Source organism: Rhipicephalus microplus, chromosome 1, assembly GCF_043290135.1.
Source record: "Rhipicephalus microplus isolate Deutch F79 chromosome 1, USDA_Rmic, whole genome shotgun sequence".
NCBI classification, from domain to species: domain Eukaryota; kingdom Metazoa; phylum Arthropoda; class Arachnida; order Ixodida; family Ixodidae; genus Rhipicephalus; species Rhipicephalus microplus.
In genome coordinates, this window is record NC_134700.1 from 182081318 (window position 1) to 182096283 (window position 14966).

The following is a 14966-nucleotide window of genomic DNA, read 5'->3' on the forward strand; positions in this document are numbered from 1 at the left end:
CTTTTACATATGAAGACATTTTAGAATTTATGACAACGCACTGTTTACAACCACTAATATAATTCCGGAGCCAGCTATGTAGCTTGGCATTAATATTCAATGAAGCAAGTTTAAGTTTTAGCAGATTATGCACGACCGTATCAAATGCTTTGCGAAAATGGAGAAACAATGCATCGACAATGTTTATTACGATCAAGCGCAATCACTCTTTCGTGCTGAAATTCAGTAAGTTGGGTCACGCATGAACGACCCTGGTGAAATTCATGCTGGTAGTGAGTGAAAAAACAGGTAGATTCGAGATATTTGAACAATGCGCTATATATAACGTGTTCCAACAATTTGCGACAGGATGACATGAAGGATATGAGACGAGAGTTTTGTACTTGTTTTTTTCGTCCTGCCTTGTGCACAGAAACCACATTTGCTGTTTTCCCATCCCCTGGAACCACGCCGGTGTCTAGAGACAACTTGTACATTATGCATAAATATTGTGCAATAATAACATGACATTTTCTAAGTATACATGAGGTAATATACCGTCAGACCCCGTAGCCTTAGAGGTGTCCAGAGTATACGCAGGAGGCTATCCAAACCAGTTTTGTTGATTTCAATTTCCGCCATTTCATTACCAATATTTTTAAAAGATAATATTGGTGAATGTTCAGTCCTTGTTGAAAACACTGACTGAAAGTAGGCGTTAAATGCTTAAGCTTTTTCCAAGTCATCTGTTTTATTTTTTTCCTCCGTTAATAGGTCAGGGATACCTGTGTCATCTTTTCTGTTGTTCTATACTTCCAAAAGAATTTTGGATTGCACTTCAGATCTGTGTTTAGCTTGTCAAAGAAGACCAATTTTGCCTGTTTCAATTTTATCTTAAGCTCTTTGTTTACACTTTTGATCTTTGTGTCATTTACTTCTGTTTTGTTTTTAAGCAACTTTAAGTGGGCATTAGCTGCTTTTCTAACACGTTCGCGTATCTCCGAGTTGAACCAGAGTTTGTGTCTCTTTCTGCATCTTAGACACCTCTGAGGTACGTGCATATTCACCAGCTCTGTAATCTTGTCACGGAAAACTTGCCCCAATTCATCTATGCCACGTGACTCCGATATGCATGAAAAAGTGGGATAATACAAGACCTGCGCTTCAGAAATGGCTCCAAAGTCCCTTCTGTCGTACATGAAAACAGTGCGAGGGGGTTGCTTACGCGCAGGTAATCTAGAAACGTTTAATTCCGCAACAACAGAACTATGATCACTAATTCCTGGAAATACATTTGTGTGAACAATAAAACTTTCAATATTGCTTAGAAAAAGATCTAGTGATGCGTTAAACCGTGTTCGTTCGTTCACATATTGCTGTAGTCCGTAGAAGCGCATGAGTTTTGAAAAGGCACAACATTTCCGAGTCTTCTGTGGGTTTTCACAGTCGTTGTTGTTAGTTGTTGTTGTGCTGCGCAGCGCTACGTGGTCAGTAAGCCGGGATTATAATCAGGAAAAAATGTGCACATGTGTTAATACATTTTGAAAGAAAGGCAGATCCAGTGTGAGGTCAACCTTATGTACTCACATCGTACCGATCGTGACAAATGTAAGCTATCCGTTATATAGTGATAGCTATCCACTCTTGTAGCATCGTAAAAAACAACAGCAAATGTGCCTCACTACACATACGCCTCAGGGCGACGAATGCTTCGCACACTGCTACTGGCGCACACTGCTACTGGTTTCTCAGGAAAATACACATACATTGTTTTTGTTAGCCACCGTCGAGGTGCTCTCGTAAACACATCAAGCCTTTTGCAGATGTGGCCGGTACTATGCGGTCATGAAAGCGCATATAGCAATAATTACGGGGGTTTAGCATTCCACAAAACATGATATGATTATAAGAGATGCCGTAGTGAAGGGCTCCGAAAGTTTCATCATTTGCAGTAATTAACGAGCACCTAAGTCGTAGCACAGGGGTCTCAATCATTTTTTAGTGCATCTAAAATGTTGCAGCCACCCCCACGATTGAATCCCGCGAACTGCAGGTCAGCACTCGAGCACCGTCACGCCTATACCACCGTGGCGGGTTTGTCTTTTAAAAGCATGTTGATAGTATTAGTTCTAGCTCCAACGATATGTCTGCCACTTGGCTGCAGTAAAGTAAACAGCTGTGCTTTTGGTGTCATATTACAGAAAATATAATTATAGCACTGAGAGAAAAAGAAAAAAGTTCGGCAGATCCCACGTACCTGAGAATCAACATTATGCGAAGCACGCGGAGGGACGGTGACCATGTTGCAATTTTTTATTGAGCGACATGCCAAGAAATGGCGCTAAATATATATACAAATGTTGCACGCACGTATATACGTTGAAGGGTTGCCGATCTTTACATGATGATTTTATGATTGAGTGATATGGAGGTTTAACGTCCTAAAACCACCAAATGATTATGAGAGACGCCGTAGTGGAGAGCTCCTGAAATTTCGATCACCTGGGGTTCTTTAACATGCACCAAAATCTGAGCACACGGGCCTACAACATTTCCGCCTCCATCGAAAACGCAGCCGCCGCAGCCGGGATTCGATCCCGCGACCTGCGGATCAGCAGCCGAGTACCTAAGCCACTAGACCACCGCGGCGGGCCACACAGATGTTTACATAACCAGTTGTTTGCTTTTGCACAACGATGCCAACTGGAACATGCATATTGGCAGCACCAGAAGCTGATACAAAGCGCTGATGCTTGTGAGGATGCTGACCCTGGACACTGTTACACAAATCAACTTCAGCGCATGGCAATTAAACGCAATTCACGTTAAACCGGCGTGACGGTTGTAGAAAGGAGTACATATGTAATGTCTATAAAATTGGGTAGGCAGCACTGCGACCGCTATTGACGCTTCACGAAGATTAGCGCCTCTTTGAGAAGTAGCTCCGAGACATGGCGTAGCTTTGTGATAAAATGCTTCATTTTCAAGCAGAATGCTTGTGTTCGATTCCAGCTGGGACCCTGACATTTATTCTTTGCATTCGTTGAGGCGACGCCACCGATATCATGCGTTTCCTTAGGCTCGCGCGTTAAAATTGTCCATGTGTGTTCTCGTCGTTCCTGGGTAGATACTAAGTGTCAATCACCTGTGGCACATACCCACATACCAGCGGCACATACCCGCCCATGGGTATGTGCCATTGTCTGGCGAGAAGTGTTTGACGACTTATGCGACGGGATTGTGGCATTATTCATGTGTTGAACAGTGCGTCTTTTTCGTGAAACCATATTACGTTCCCATGCTAAATTTGGTTCACGCCAAGTTAAAGTGGTGTCCACGAGATCACCCAAACGTAAGCGGCTAGATAGATAGATACGCTCAAAGTCGCTGAAGTTCGCCAAGAAACGCTTCGCATTGAAAAGTCAAAGACAGTAATGGAAAAGAAAGAAAACCGCAGAGAGGATAGTCCTGGCCATGATTCCAATCAGTGAGCATAACCATCACCTGATAGGAAACAAATCGGCGTGGCACAAAGAGAGCCAGTTCGTACACGTTCGGAATTTAACGTTTGCTGTCGAAGTAACCGAAGGTCATGGACTCTTGTTGCTTTTATGGAGTGAAGGGACCGTTTAAAAGACTGGTCTATAGAAAAGACCTCACTTTTTAAAACGCTTATTCTGTTTTTTCGTGTAGAGCTATAAGGATCGCGAAGCGCCGTCACATCGGTGCGCGATATCAGACGATCTGCCGTATTAACTACAGGTACGCCCATTAACATCCAAGCATGAAGCGGGTAAGGGTGAGGTTCTTGACCCTAACTCGATCTCGTATGACGATGTTTCCTGCTGTTCTTATCTCATACCTGTTGAGGCACTCGGCCCACGTCCCTGCACTTGAATTGTGGCTTTAATCCATGCTACTACTTTGCGATAAACAGTATTTCAATAAATAGAAGATGACAGACATCAAGTGCCATCTCGGCTTCTTGATTACAAGTTACCTTGCAAGCGTGGACCAAGCGAATTTCTGGGACACCCCTTTCTCCCAATCGAGTGTATTATACTTTTGTATGTATGTTATCAGTTCAATAAAATACTAATAATTTTGGTTTCTTTAAACACCTTTTATCGTGCGTGCGTGCGTTCATAGTGATCATATGTTTGACCCTAGGAACATTGCCCACCGCGGTGGTCTGCTAAGGTACTCGGCTGCTCACCCGAAGGTCGTGGGTTCGAATTCCGGCTGCGGCGGCTGCATTTTCAATGGAGGCCAAAATGCAGTAGGCCCGTGTGCTCAGATTTGTGCTCAGAATCATTAATCATCCAGATTGATGATTGATATGTTCGGTTTAACATTCCAAAACCACCATATGATTATGAGAGATGCCGTTAGAGAGGACACGGGAAATTTTGACCTCCCGGGGTTCTTGAACGAGCACACAAATCTGAGCACACGGGTCTACTGCATTTTCGCCTCCATCGAAAATGCAGCCACTGCAGCCGAGATTTGATCGCGCGGCCTACGAGTCAGCGGTCGAGTACCTTAGCCACCAGACCACCGCGGCGGGGCGATATCAATCAATCAGTCCTAGGAACATTTATTACATAAATGACTGATCGATCCTTCAATTGATTGATTTGTTCATTTGTTTAATAGGGAAATAAAAAAGTGTACGATGGTGATTTTTTTAAATCAATAGGTACTTGGTAAAAACATCACGAGGACGCTTATCACGTCAGAGGAGAAGAGTAGCCGCCACCAAACATCGACCGTAAGGTCTTATTTAATGCATATAGGTAATGAAATTACCAGACAAAGCTAACTCTGGTTAGTTTATCTGCATCGAGGATATTTAAAGAAGATAATGCGGCGTTTGTAACCACAGATACTCTGCACAATACCAGCCCATGTTATCCAACACAGGTGAACATGGGAGAGCATGCACGAAATTTCAGTCAATATACCGCCTCCAATATATGTCAATGCTAAAATTACCCTTCAAAAACTCTCACAATTAGCTAGCACTAGGAACCCGTAACAAACCTTTTGTGGTCATTAATCCAACTCAGTAATAAAAGACACGAGTCTACATCACTCACCATCCAGTCACAGTTAGTCAGTACTATGAAGGGCTGGCAGTATACAGGTAAATACGATAGCCCAGGAAACTAGCTTTTGTCGTTCACTCATTGCCATTCCCCAATCGCAGGCAGGTGGAGGGTGCACGGTGATTTGCTCACGCACGGAATTGGTTTCTTTTGGAAATCTTCGAAGTACGTTCAACAACCATTCACTTCAGAATCTCGAGTATGCGTCTACGCAGGTGTCGGTTCCGTCCACGCAGAGCGCTTACCAACGTTCCAGTTGGGGCAGTCCATCTCGGCGCACTTGTCCGGTGGCGTCGCTGGCCATGTGATTCCCCGGTATACAGTCTCTTCACACTTGTCCATATCCGGTAGATCTCGCCTTTTCTGCAGCTCAGTATCGATCAAGTCTGCGGTCCATTAATAGGAAGGACCGCTGTTAATAACAGGCAGGATGCTATAATCGCGGGATGCTTAGCTGAGCTTACACTAATCTGAATTTACGAAAACAGTACCTCCGTAGTTGGTGAACAAGTACTGAACGTATGGCGCACCGGTTTGTGTTGGGCGAATTGAAAGTAATCCCTTTTGTTAAGCATGAACACATCCAATATTAAGGGGTTTTTCTGTTTGCAGCTTGTCTATGTCATCTTCCTGTATATCTGATATACGAGCGTTCGACAATTTTTCTTGTCCATATCAGACCCTTTTATTCTCAACCCCTCCGTCAGCTTTGTATAGCTGGCTAGTGTATGCTGGAGAAAAAGTGGCAAACGGAGCAAAGCAATGCAGAAGGCAAAACGCACTGAGAAAGCGCACCATGTAAGACAAAAGGATTTGTTTCCAACTATAGGAGGAAATGAATTTTATAGGTGGAAATAAGTCATTTTTCTCTTACATGTTGCGCTTTCTCAGTGCATTTTACCTTCTGCATTGCTTTGCTCCGTATGCCTTTTTTCTCCAGCACAAAGTAGCCAGCTGATTTATGCACTGCGCAATCCCTGCTTTTTCCAGCTTAAACGCCGCAAATTTGCACGAAGGAAGTTGTCATATGAATATATACATCGTCAATTCTCTGTGCGTGTTGTATGCTTGAATACTTACGCGTTCCACGAAACAGCGCCCAGACTTCAGAGGCTTTCTGCATGACTGCGCGCCGACGCCGGCTCTTGCCTTCGGGTGCAGGTGCAAGTACCAGCTTCTGCTCCTTAAGTAGCATGTTTAGGCGTTTCTGGAAGGCGTCTTCAGGTTCTGATGCAGTACTTGTAGCCGGCGGTGAGACTGTTGTGTTGCCATGTGCAACGTCCGGCGATGGTGCTGTTTCAGCCGGGCTCTCAGTCAGCCTTGCCGTTGTAATCGAGGAGGTGGTGTGGCATTCTAGTTCCGAACCTGAAAATTTTTTTTCTTAGGTGGAATTTAATTTTCCTATAAACAAAAATGGGGCAATGAGCAAAGCAAACTGAACTGTTTCTTGTTTTCTAGAACACTTCATAGCAGGAGAATTCTGTGATATAAAGGAAATGTTATTATGTTGTCGTAATAGTGTGTATTGCGAGCAGTTCGTTAGAAAACGCACTCTATATTCAGTGAACACGCACTTAGAAGGGTAAGCACCACTTTTCGGGCAATGATAATTGAGGGCATAGTCCTCGATTCGGTTGAGGTGAAAATGCTGTTGGCCTTTGTGCTCATACTTGGTTGCACGTTAAGAAACACATGCCAGTCGAAATTACCGAAGCCCTCCATTACATAATCATACGGTGGTTTTGGGACGTCAAACCGTACATATCAACCAATCAATAAATCAATCATAGCACGGTCCTCAATATTCGAATCGGAATCTTAGTGGGTCAAGTGCACCAGCAACTTGCTAATTGTACATTTATTATATTATGTAATTATCAGAAAATTTTCAGAATTTAAAGAATAAGTTTAGAGTTTGGTGAGCCAGAAAATGATTATTATAAACGATGTATGTAGTATCGGATGTCTCCAATACAAATCAGGACCACATGAAGTTCTTTAGCATTCTCGTATGCACCGCGGTGGTCAAAAGTTACCAGGCCTCTATATCGTGTGCATTTTTTCAGTGGTGTAAGACGCAAGTATTCTTCAATCATGAGCAAAACACGTGTCAATCGCAAAGCCACAGATGATGTCCAAAATCACGAGAGGGCACTGCCATTAGAGTTCATGGGATAGTGGCTAGGGAACTTTTGACTACTGCTGCAGATGTTCGTGGCGTCGTCATTATATACTTCAATATACTTTGCACGTGTACGAGAGACGGCTAACTGCTCTTCTATTGTTGAGTACTAAATGCTCTAAATTGTTACACGCTTTTTTTAAACGCACGAGAATTCACAACACTATTCAATTTGCGCCCACAGCCTCATTTGATGACACTTTTTATATTATGCTTGGCAACTACATTTGAAAGCATTTGTACTTAGTAAACTAATTCGCGTATTACTAATATTGTTTGAATACATTTCACGCTTAAAAGACAGTGAAAACGAGAAATTTGTGAGGAAGTAGAACTTTCCAGCTGGTCTATATTCTGAAGGATTCTACTTTTCAGGTAAATGTACAATGTAGATGCACAGTATTCCTCGACTGCGTTCCACAACACGTAATATTTCATTCCAATTTTGGCATATCGATCCCCGCTCCTCTCACACAAATAAAATGCTTGCTATGCAATAACAATGCTGACAGGCACTCGTCCCTTCGCAACAGCTGAATGCACAGCGGCTCACCAGGTGTGACGACTAATAACGACAAGGTAGATTATTACTGGCTTCATATTCTCAGGGCATATTGCTAAAGTCAAACCTGCTTCTGCGAAATATGGGTTATCTTTGCACAATAGGTGGCCAGCGACTAGGCTGCGATAACGTTTACTTCATAAGTGTCAGCGACCACAAATCAACCACTGCAGCATGGACTGTTATATCAACAGGGAACCGTCGACAGCAGCAATGTGTAACTGCAAGTAGTTTATCACCAACGTCCGCTACATATGGTTCACATGCGTATATAATCCAGCCGATAGCTGATATACTGCAGGACATGATGCTTCGGGTATTGCTGGCCAGGTGGGCGTATTTCCGCCGAGTTACTGCAGACGTGTGCGGGAGAGGTCAAAGTTCGAAATCTGCTTACCTCCATCTGCAAATCTAGTTATGTGCACTTGCACAACCGTTTCATGCAACATTTCATATGGTTATATTATAACCGCTCGAAGTTAGCAGGTTTTATCTGAGTTAAAGCTCTAAGCTTTTGAGTCCACACATGACGAATGTACGTACTCTTAGGCGTAGGTTCCCAATGTGTTGTGTGTGTCTGTGTGAGATGGAAGGGGCAGTGAGGAGAGAACAGCGCTTAACTTTCCACTAATCCTGAGGTAGTCAAAGTGAATCTAGCATTTTTACGTCCAGAATTTTCGAAGTTTGTGCAAGGTACGTTGTCATAAATGCTGGTTGCGGCTATAGCAAGACGAACCTCCCCACGCTTTTCACATTTCAATTGTGAGTCAGTTTGGGGCTGTGTAACTGACTCTTCTGTCCACTCTTAGTGTTTGCGTGGTACGACACGCAAGTCTACGAGCACTCAAGTACTATTTTTTCGTAGCTGCGAGACTCTTTGACTGGAGGGTCGTACACATAGTGTCGTACGCTAGTCCAGCTAGCTTATTATATGCAAGCGCTGACGTAAACTAGGAAGATCACTGCTGTTGCTACCTAAGCGGATGGATATACGAATGCAAAAAAAAGGAAGATACAAACAAGCAGGGTACTTGTGTGTTGAGGAGCATTAGTTCGGATTTACTTCTCCCCTGGGAATACGTAAGGGCCATAGGTATATTATTTGAAAGAAGGGAATTTCGGAGACCTTGTTTCTTTGACACAGCCTTAATGCAATTCAGCTGATAATGAAACCAAAGAAGGTATATGAAACTTTAAATGTACTGCTTTAGCTATATCCTGATAACTCTACTTTAGATTCGAAAAAGTAATGTAGTAAAAAAAGACAACTTGCCACTGGCAACCCGCCACCTTCATCCGCTTCCCTTTTTTCCCGTGTATACCACAATTAAACACAACTAAACTTAAAACAGTACGATGAACTTTCTCTATACTTTCCTTGGTTTCATTATCTACTCGTCTTCAATAAGGTACTTGCATTAAAGAAAACTATGTGCGGTCAGCCAATACTCTTGATATTATGTCAGTTGGACATCCGCACAAGATCTTGAGCAAGATAACTTTTCTGTAAATTGTACACGTGGAAACGTCACCCTGAAAGGCGCCGTGACTGATCATGTTCGTTGGGAGAAGATAGGGGCCATGCAAGATAGTTACAGAAACGTTCCGCTTTTAGGCTTAAATTTTGTTTTATCAACAATAGGGCCTAGTTTCGCTTTATGGGGCTTCGAATGCCCAGATCACTAGGACGCGGCGACACGACACCGGGACACGTGATAAAAACGAGATGTCATCTCAAGTGTCATCCAATCGAACATGCGCGCAAGCGGATGCTATATCGACACATGCTGCGGTGAAGACCAAGGCAGTGAAATCATGATTTGCCATTCCATAACGAACTAGCGCAAGCAAAAGTTTGAAAATGGATGTTCATTGTATTTTGTGGCAATCAAGATTAAGGCGCAATCAAAAAGAAATCAGAAATGGCACAACGAGCGTGAACCAAAGTTGTCCTTATACAGCTAATCGAAACTGTAGCGCCTGCATTTTGGTGGATACAATTTGCAGCTGCTCCCTCCTAGGTATAATAAAGCGCGCTATAAAGACGTGCTGGAATTCAAAGTTAATCCGGGAGTCTCCATTACAGTCAGCCTCGAGTGACAGGGGTCTTGAGCTCCTGCGGTTATTTTTAGTGTCCTTGCATGTGCTGCGCAAGCAGTTACAGGAATACTAGTTCTTTTCCACTCTCCCTGTCATCTGCTGGTCACAGACGATGGCAGAAAAATTGCGGCCTTAGAAGGGCCCCTGGAGCATGGACACTTTTAAGACTGACTGCCATTCTGAGCACGTGCGCCAGACAACCTTTACTCTCGCTGTTCTACAGGTGTGGTGTATGAACCCACCCGAACCACAGGGAAGTTCTATGTGGAACAAACAAGCAAATGCGTCAATGATCACAGGAGAAAACATACGAATAACTTAACAAATGATTTTGCGGTGCACCTTTAGGCGCATGTCAAAACCTGCCCTTGTGAGCCGAGATTCCACAATGTAAGGACCCTCGGCGGAATTGAAGATATAACTACGCGTAAACTTTTCGGCGCATTCTTCTTGAAAGATAACAATATTGATGTTCTCAGTCAATTCTCCATTTCATTGTTTGAGGCGGAACAATGATTTTTAAATACATGATTTAAAGATACTTTGTGAAGGTGTTACCATGTTTTTGTCACCATCCACCGGAAAGTATCATAGAGAAGAACGCGATATCCTGAATGTGCGAGCCGCTTAGGTATCCTTCATAATTTTGTGTTTTGTGCACGTAAAAACACCTGACATATATTTAGAAGACTAGCATCTTTCAGCGCAACAAAACTCTATTATCCGCCGAGAGTGCTAACAGGAATTGGAAGGTAATAAATACGACTAGAATGTAGAGGAGGCTCCAAAATCTTTAGCAGCAGAAGAGCAGGAAGGCATGTTAAATAACGCTTAAAGCATTACGTTGAAGAAGGCTCTAACACGCTCTTAATATTGCTGCAGACTAACTATATGCAGTCCTAATTCAGCGTTTCGAATAAGTTAACTGAGCTGAAAGACTCGCTATATCCGTCAAGCGATCGTTAATACCAACAATTGCTGGGTGCTGAAACAGCGTGAGGATGATCTCTTGAAAGGAGATCACTAAAAGATTGTGTGGGTTCACACAGACGAGGTACAGATACACCGGAGTTATGCGTGGTGACGCAAGCCGGAATATTAAAACTGTCGAAGTCGATTTTGAAAAAAATCAGGTTGTCTGTTTCTGTTGGGGCCAAGCGTGAATGTAGGAAGAGTGGGGATCCTTCCTTGTTTCTTTTTATTTTTTGTTTTTCTGACTTTCTCTCCTGGCTACTATGTTTCTTGTATCTACGTTTTGAAGCACTTTTATATCTCTTTATATTTATCTCTTTCTTTCTATTTCTTTCTCTCTTAATATGTTTTTCTCTTTCTCACTCTTTGCCCCGCCGCGGTGATCTAGTGGCTAAGGTACTCGGCTGCTGAACCGCAGGTCGCGGCTTCGATTCCCGGCTGCGGCGGCTGCATTTCCGGTGGAGGCGTAAATGTTGTAGGCCCGTGTGCTCAGATTTGGGCGCACGTTAAAGAACCCCAGGTGGTCGAGATTTCCGGAGCCCTCCACTACGGCGTCTCTCATAATCATATGGTGGTTTCGGGACGTTAAACCCCACAAATCAATCAAATCTTTCTCACTCTTTCCCTCTTTGCTCTCTCTCTAGCATCGTTTGTTAGTGCCTCTTTCTTGCTATTGCCTTCTGTTTCTTTTTCTATCTTGCTATGAGTTTTTTTCTATCAATTTTTGTGTCTGTCGCATTGTTTTTTACTCTGTATTACTCTGTATTACTCTGTATTACTCTGTATTTCTATCTCTTCATGTATATATTCTCTTCATTTTTCTCTATTTTTCTTTTATTCTTTATTCTATCCCTCTCTTTCATGTTCTTCACGCACTCCAATCCTCTCAGCACAGTTTTCGCTTATGCTCGCACCTAAGGCACCTGCTCAATAACTGTGGTGCATCTGAGGAGTTTTGTACGGTGGCGCACAAATTACCAGTAGCTTAAACAGCTTCGCTGTTTTATAAATGGTGTAGCACTTGAAACACTCAATGCCTCGGTGCCTTATGACATCCACTTATTAATTGAGATGCGATCAGAAATTGTCCGTGGATCTTCAAGTACAGTGGTTTAACCTGCACATGATTAATGGTCATGCTTGTCTTTGTAGATAATGTAGCTTTCTAAGTTGTCATCTTTCATTAGCGTAAAGTGTTGTAAAGCTAATTACTGGATAAGGCTGCGCATGCTCTTCAATACCAATCGTTACTTTCCCATGATGACCTTGTCTATGTACACGTCCAGCAGCTCTCTTGGTCGAAGGCCTGTCCGGAGGTGGTATGTCTTCGCCATGTTTCCTCAAACGATGTTCGACAGTGATTATCGCATAAATGCAGTTGAAACTTTTTTAGTTGATACATTTTCACGCGATGCTACAAGACATGAACAATAAGGTCCTGAAGGCTTTTATGCTTTATGCTTACATATAGACCCAAATTTTCAATTCTTTTGGTATCACTACTGTAGTCTTCAGAAGTGCCGAACTGTCATTTCGGTAATAATTTTTGTGAATTGTGGAATTACACCCACACGAAGGGGTAGATTTGAAACACGCTTGGAAATTCCGATTATTCAACTCACAGTTCTGCGCCGTTTGTGTCGCCCTGAGCAAGCCTGCAAGCCAGAGCAATCGTTGCCAATGGGCCTTCATGTCGACCGTTGGCCAGTCTGCCGCTGGAGCGTCGTCGTCTTTGGGGTTACCAGCTGTTTTTCGACGCCGTATAAGTACTGCGCCCATGTTTGCCAACTCATTAGTTTGGTGCAGCCAGCACCTGTTACGATGAACTCTACCTTCACTGATAAGCGGCCTCAGTGAACAAGCCTCTCGTGTCCGCTGCATACAGCGACAGCATAAAGTGCTCTCCACTCGCGAACTGAGTCCGCTGCAATTAGACACTCGAGAATGTCGACAAGCTCTGTTTTCCTGTTTGTGCGGGAAAAACAGATGCAACTAAAGACGTAGGTGACAGCCCACGCGGTGGTATTGGTATTCCGCTACTTACCCGAAAGGCGTGGTTTTGATCCCTCCCGTGGTGGTCGCATTACAATGGAGCCTACCTCCCACGTACTGTTCAATTTTAGTGCATGTCAAGGAACCTTTGGAGGTGAAAATTATCTGGAGCCTTTCGCTATGGCGCCTCTCACAGTGTCGGCTTTGCTTTGTGACGTTAAACCTCATAAACCAGCCAACATGTAGTTGTCATGCAGTAGCTAAGCCTTTCGCGTGTATTCTCAGTCAGTGTGTGATTCTGTTGCATGCTCACGTTGTTATCGGTATGCCCCTCCCCCCACCCTGCCTTGGTTTCCAAATGAAACTGCCAGTATTGAAAATAAATTCCGCACCAGAAAGTAACGTTCCTTTGATTCGGGCATCTCACCCGCTATATATATACAAAATTACCCTGCCACTTGAACATGAGTCTTGCAGTAACAGTATAAAACTTCATTGACAGTATACCCAAATACCCCCCGTTGCCGCAGGGAACAAAATGTATGACCAATGATTACGATACTGCCTAATGAAAATTATAAGTTCAGCTGTTATTGTGTTTTGATTTTGCGATAAGTTTAAATAAACAATTAGAGAGAGACATGTAATTATGCAAAGTAGCACGCCACTATTTATTCTTCACAAGTCTCTCACTAGGGAATAAACGTCTGCCTGTCCCTTATTGTAATGAAGGAGACTCTGTGATTGGAGATATGTTCAGCTTGCATACCATTTCCTGGTTTTCAAAGACGAGGTCCTTGCAACTGTTTCGCCAGGCCATAGCAGCAGTGGAATGGTTCACGGTGGAAAGAAATGGGATGTTCTTATGGAATGGGATGATCTTATGCATAAGTTGCAGAAAGATCTTGTTTGTATTTATTAGTCACGCACACCTAACGTTGGTGTAGGTCGATGTCCGGGCTAATGCGGAGTGCAGGAAGTGCACGAAGTTTTTGGTAGGTGTGGTGGGAGAAAAGCACACAGCCTCTACCAGCAAACCGTTGTCCTGATTTACGGCATACAGTTCACCAACTTCATCTGAGGTACGAAATATTTCGATGGGTGCTGCAGAGATACCCGCAAGTAAGAAGATAGCCACTCCCCCCGCTCTGTACTGGTCTCTGCGAGCGCCAGAAACAGTACTGGCAGTATACGACTTCGATATGTTGTTTCAAATCCATACATATTTCAGAGAGGTAAAGTACAGAGTAATGCTCATGAATGGGATTGTGATGTATGACTTAGGGGTGAGCGGCAAGGAAGCGAACATAGATAAGAAGTGTGGCTGCTCACTCATAGTGTAGCCCTTGGAAGTTTAGAGTTCCTGAGAATGCAACCGACGAAATTCATCAGCTAGCGTTATGTCCGGGCTGGGTTTTCCGAAGCAGCTAGGATCTGAAGGTATTGTCTACATTAGTGAGACAATGTTGCCTGTTGATATCTGTAGCATGACTCAGTGCTAACTACACCATTCCTTTCATTTGCTTGCCTAATTTATGCGGCGCATGCTTTCGTTTTCATTGGTCTATTGCACATGCTATACACGGCATTGATGCTTGCCGAATTTCCGTGGTACGCACTCGTTTGCGCAGTTACGCCACTGGCGGCGATGTCGCTTAGTGCAGGAATGGGTACATAAAGTTGTGCTCTAAAACTACCGTGGCTAAGCTTGTCGGCGATATCGCTTAGTGCAGGAACGGGTACATAAAGTTGTGCTCTAAAAATACCTTGGCTAAGCTTGTTCATTGGTTAAGGGGGAAGGGAGTTTCTTGATATATTCCAATTCAGTCTACCTAGGAAATAATTTTCGCACAGGCCCACAGAAAGTTTAGTGCTGCATTATTGGCATCCTAAAATACACATCCCCCAATCTGGCTACTCTGCTAACAAAAAACAACAGTCAGAATCAATAATGCCTGTTGCTAACAAACATACTTTATTCAACTAGTGACAATTCATGAAAATTGGTGCGCTCTGGCATTCCCAAAATCTTTTTTTCTGTGCACAACAGTACATGGTCGCGTGATATCCA

At 43.4% G+C, this 14966-nt stretch overlaps 1 protein-coding gene across 3 annotated transcripts in view; it reads right to left on the reverse strand.

Annotated features, from left to right (window-relative positions):
- LOC119178542 (adhesion G protein-coupled receptor L2) overlaps window positions 1-14966 on the reverse strand; it is an 81942-nt gene that overhangs the window by 20139 nt on the left and 46837 nt on the right. For 2 of the 3 annotated variants that reach the window (XM_075888616.1, XM_075888622.1), the window contains exons 2-3: window positions 6168-6452; window positions 5333-5473 (exon numbers count right to left, since the gene is read on the reverse strand). In XM_075888616.1, coding sequence (XP_075744731.1) covers window positions 5333-5473; window positions 6168-6452 — 426 coding nt within the window. Of the gene's footprint in view, window positions 1-5332; window positions 5474-6167; window positions 6453-12525; window positions 12627-14966 lie in introns of those variants that run through there. The other variant, XM_075888626.1, reaches the window with a different exon arrangement.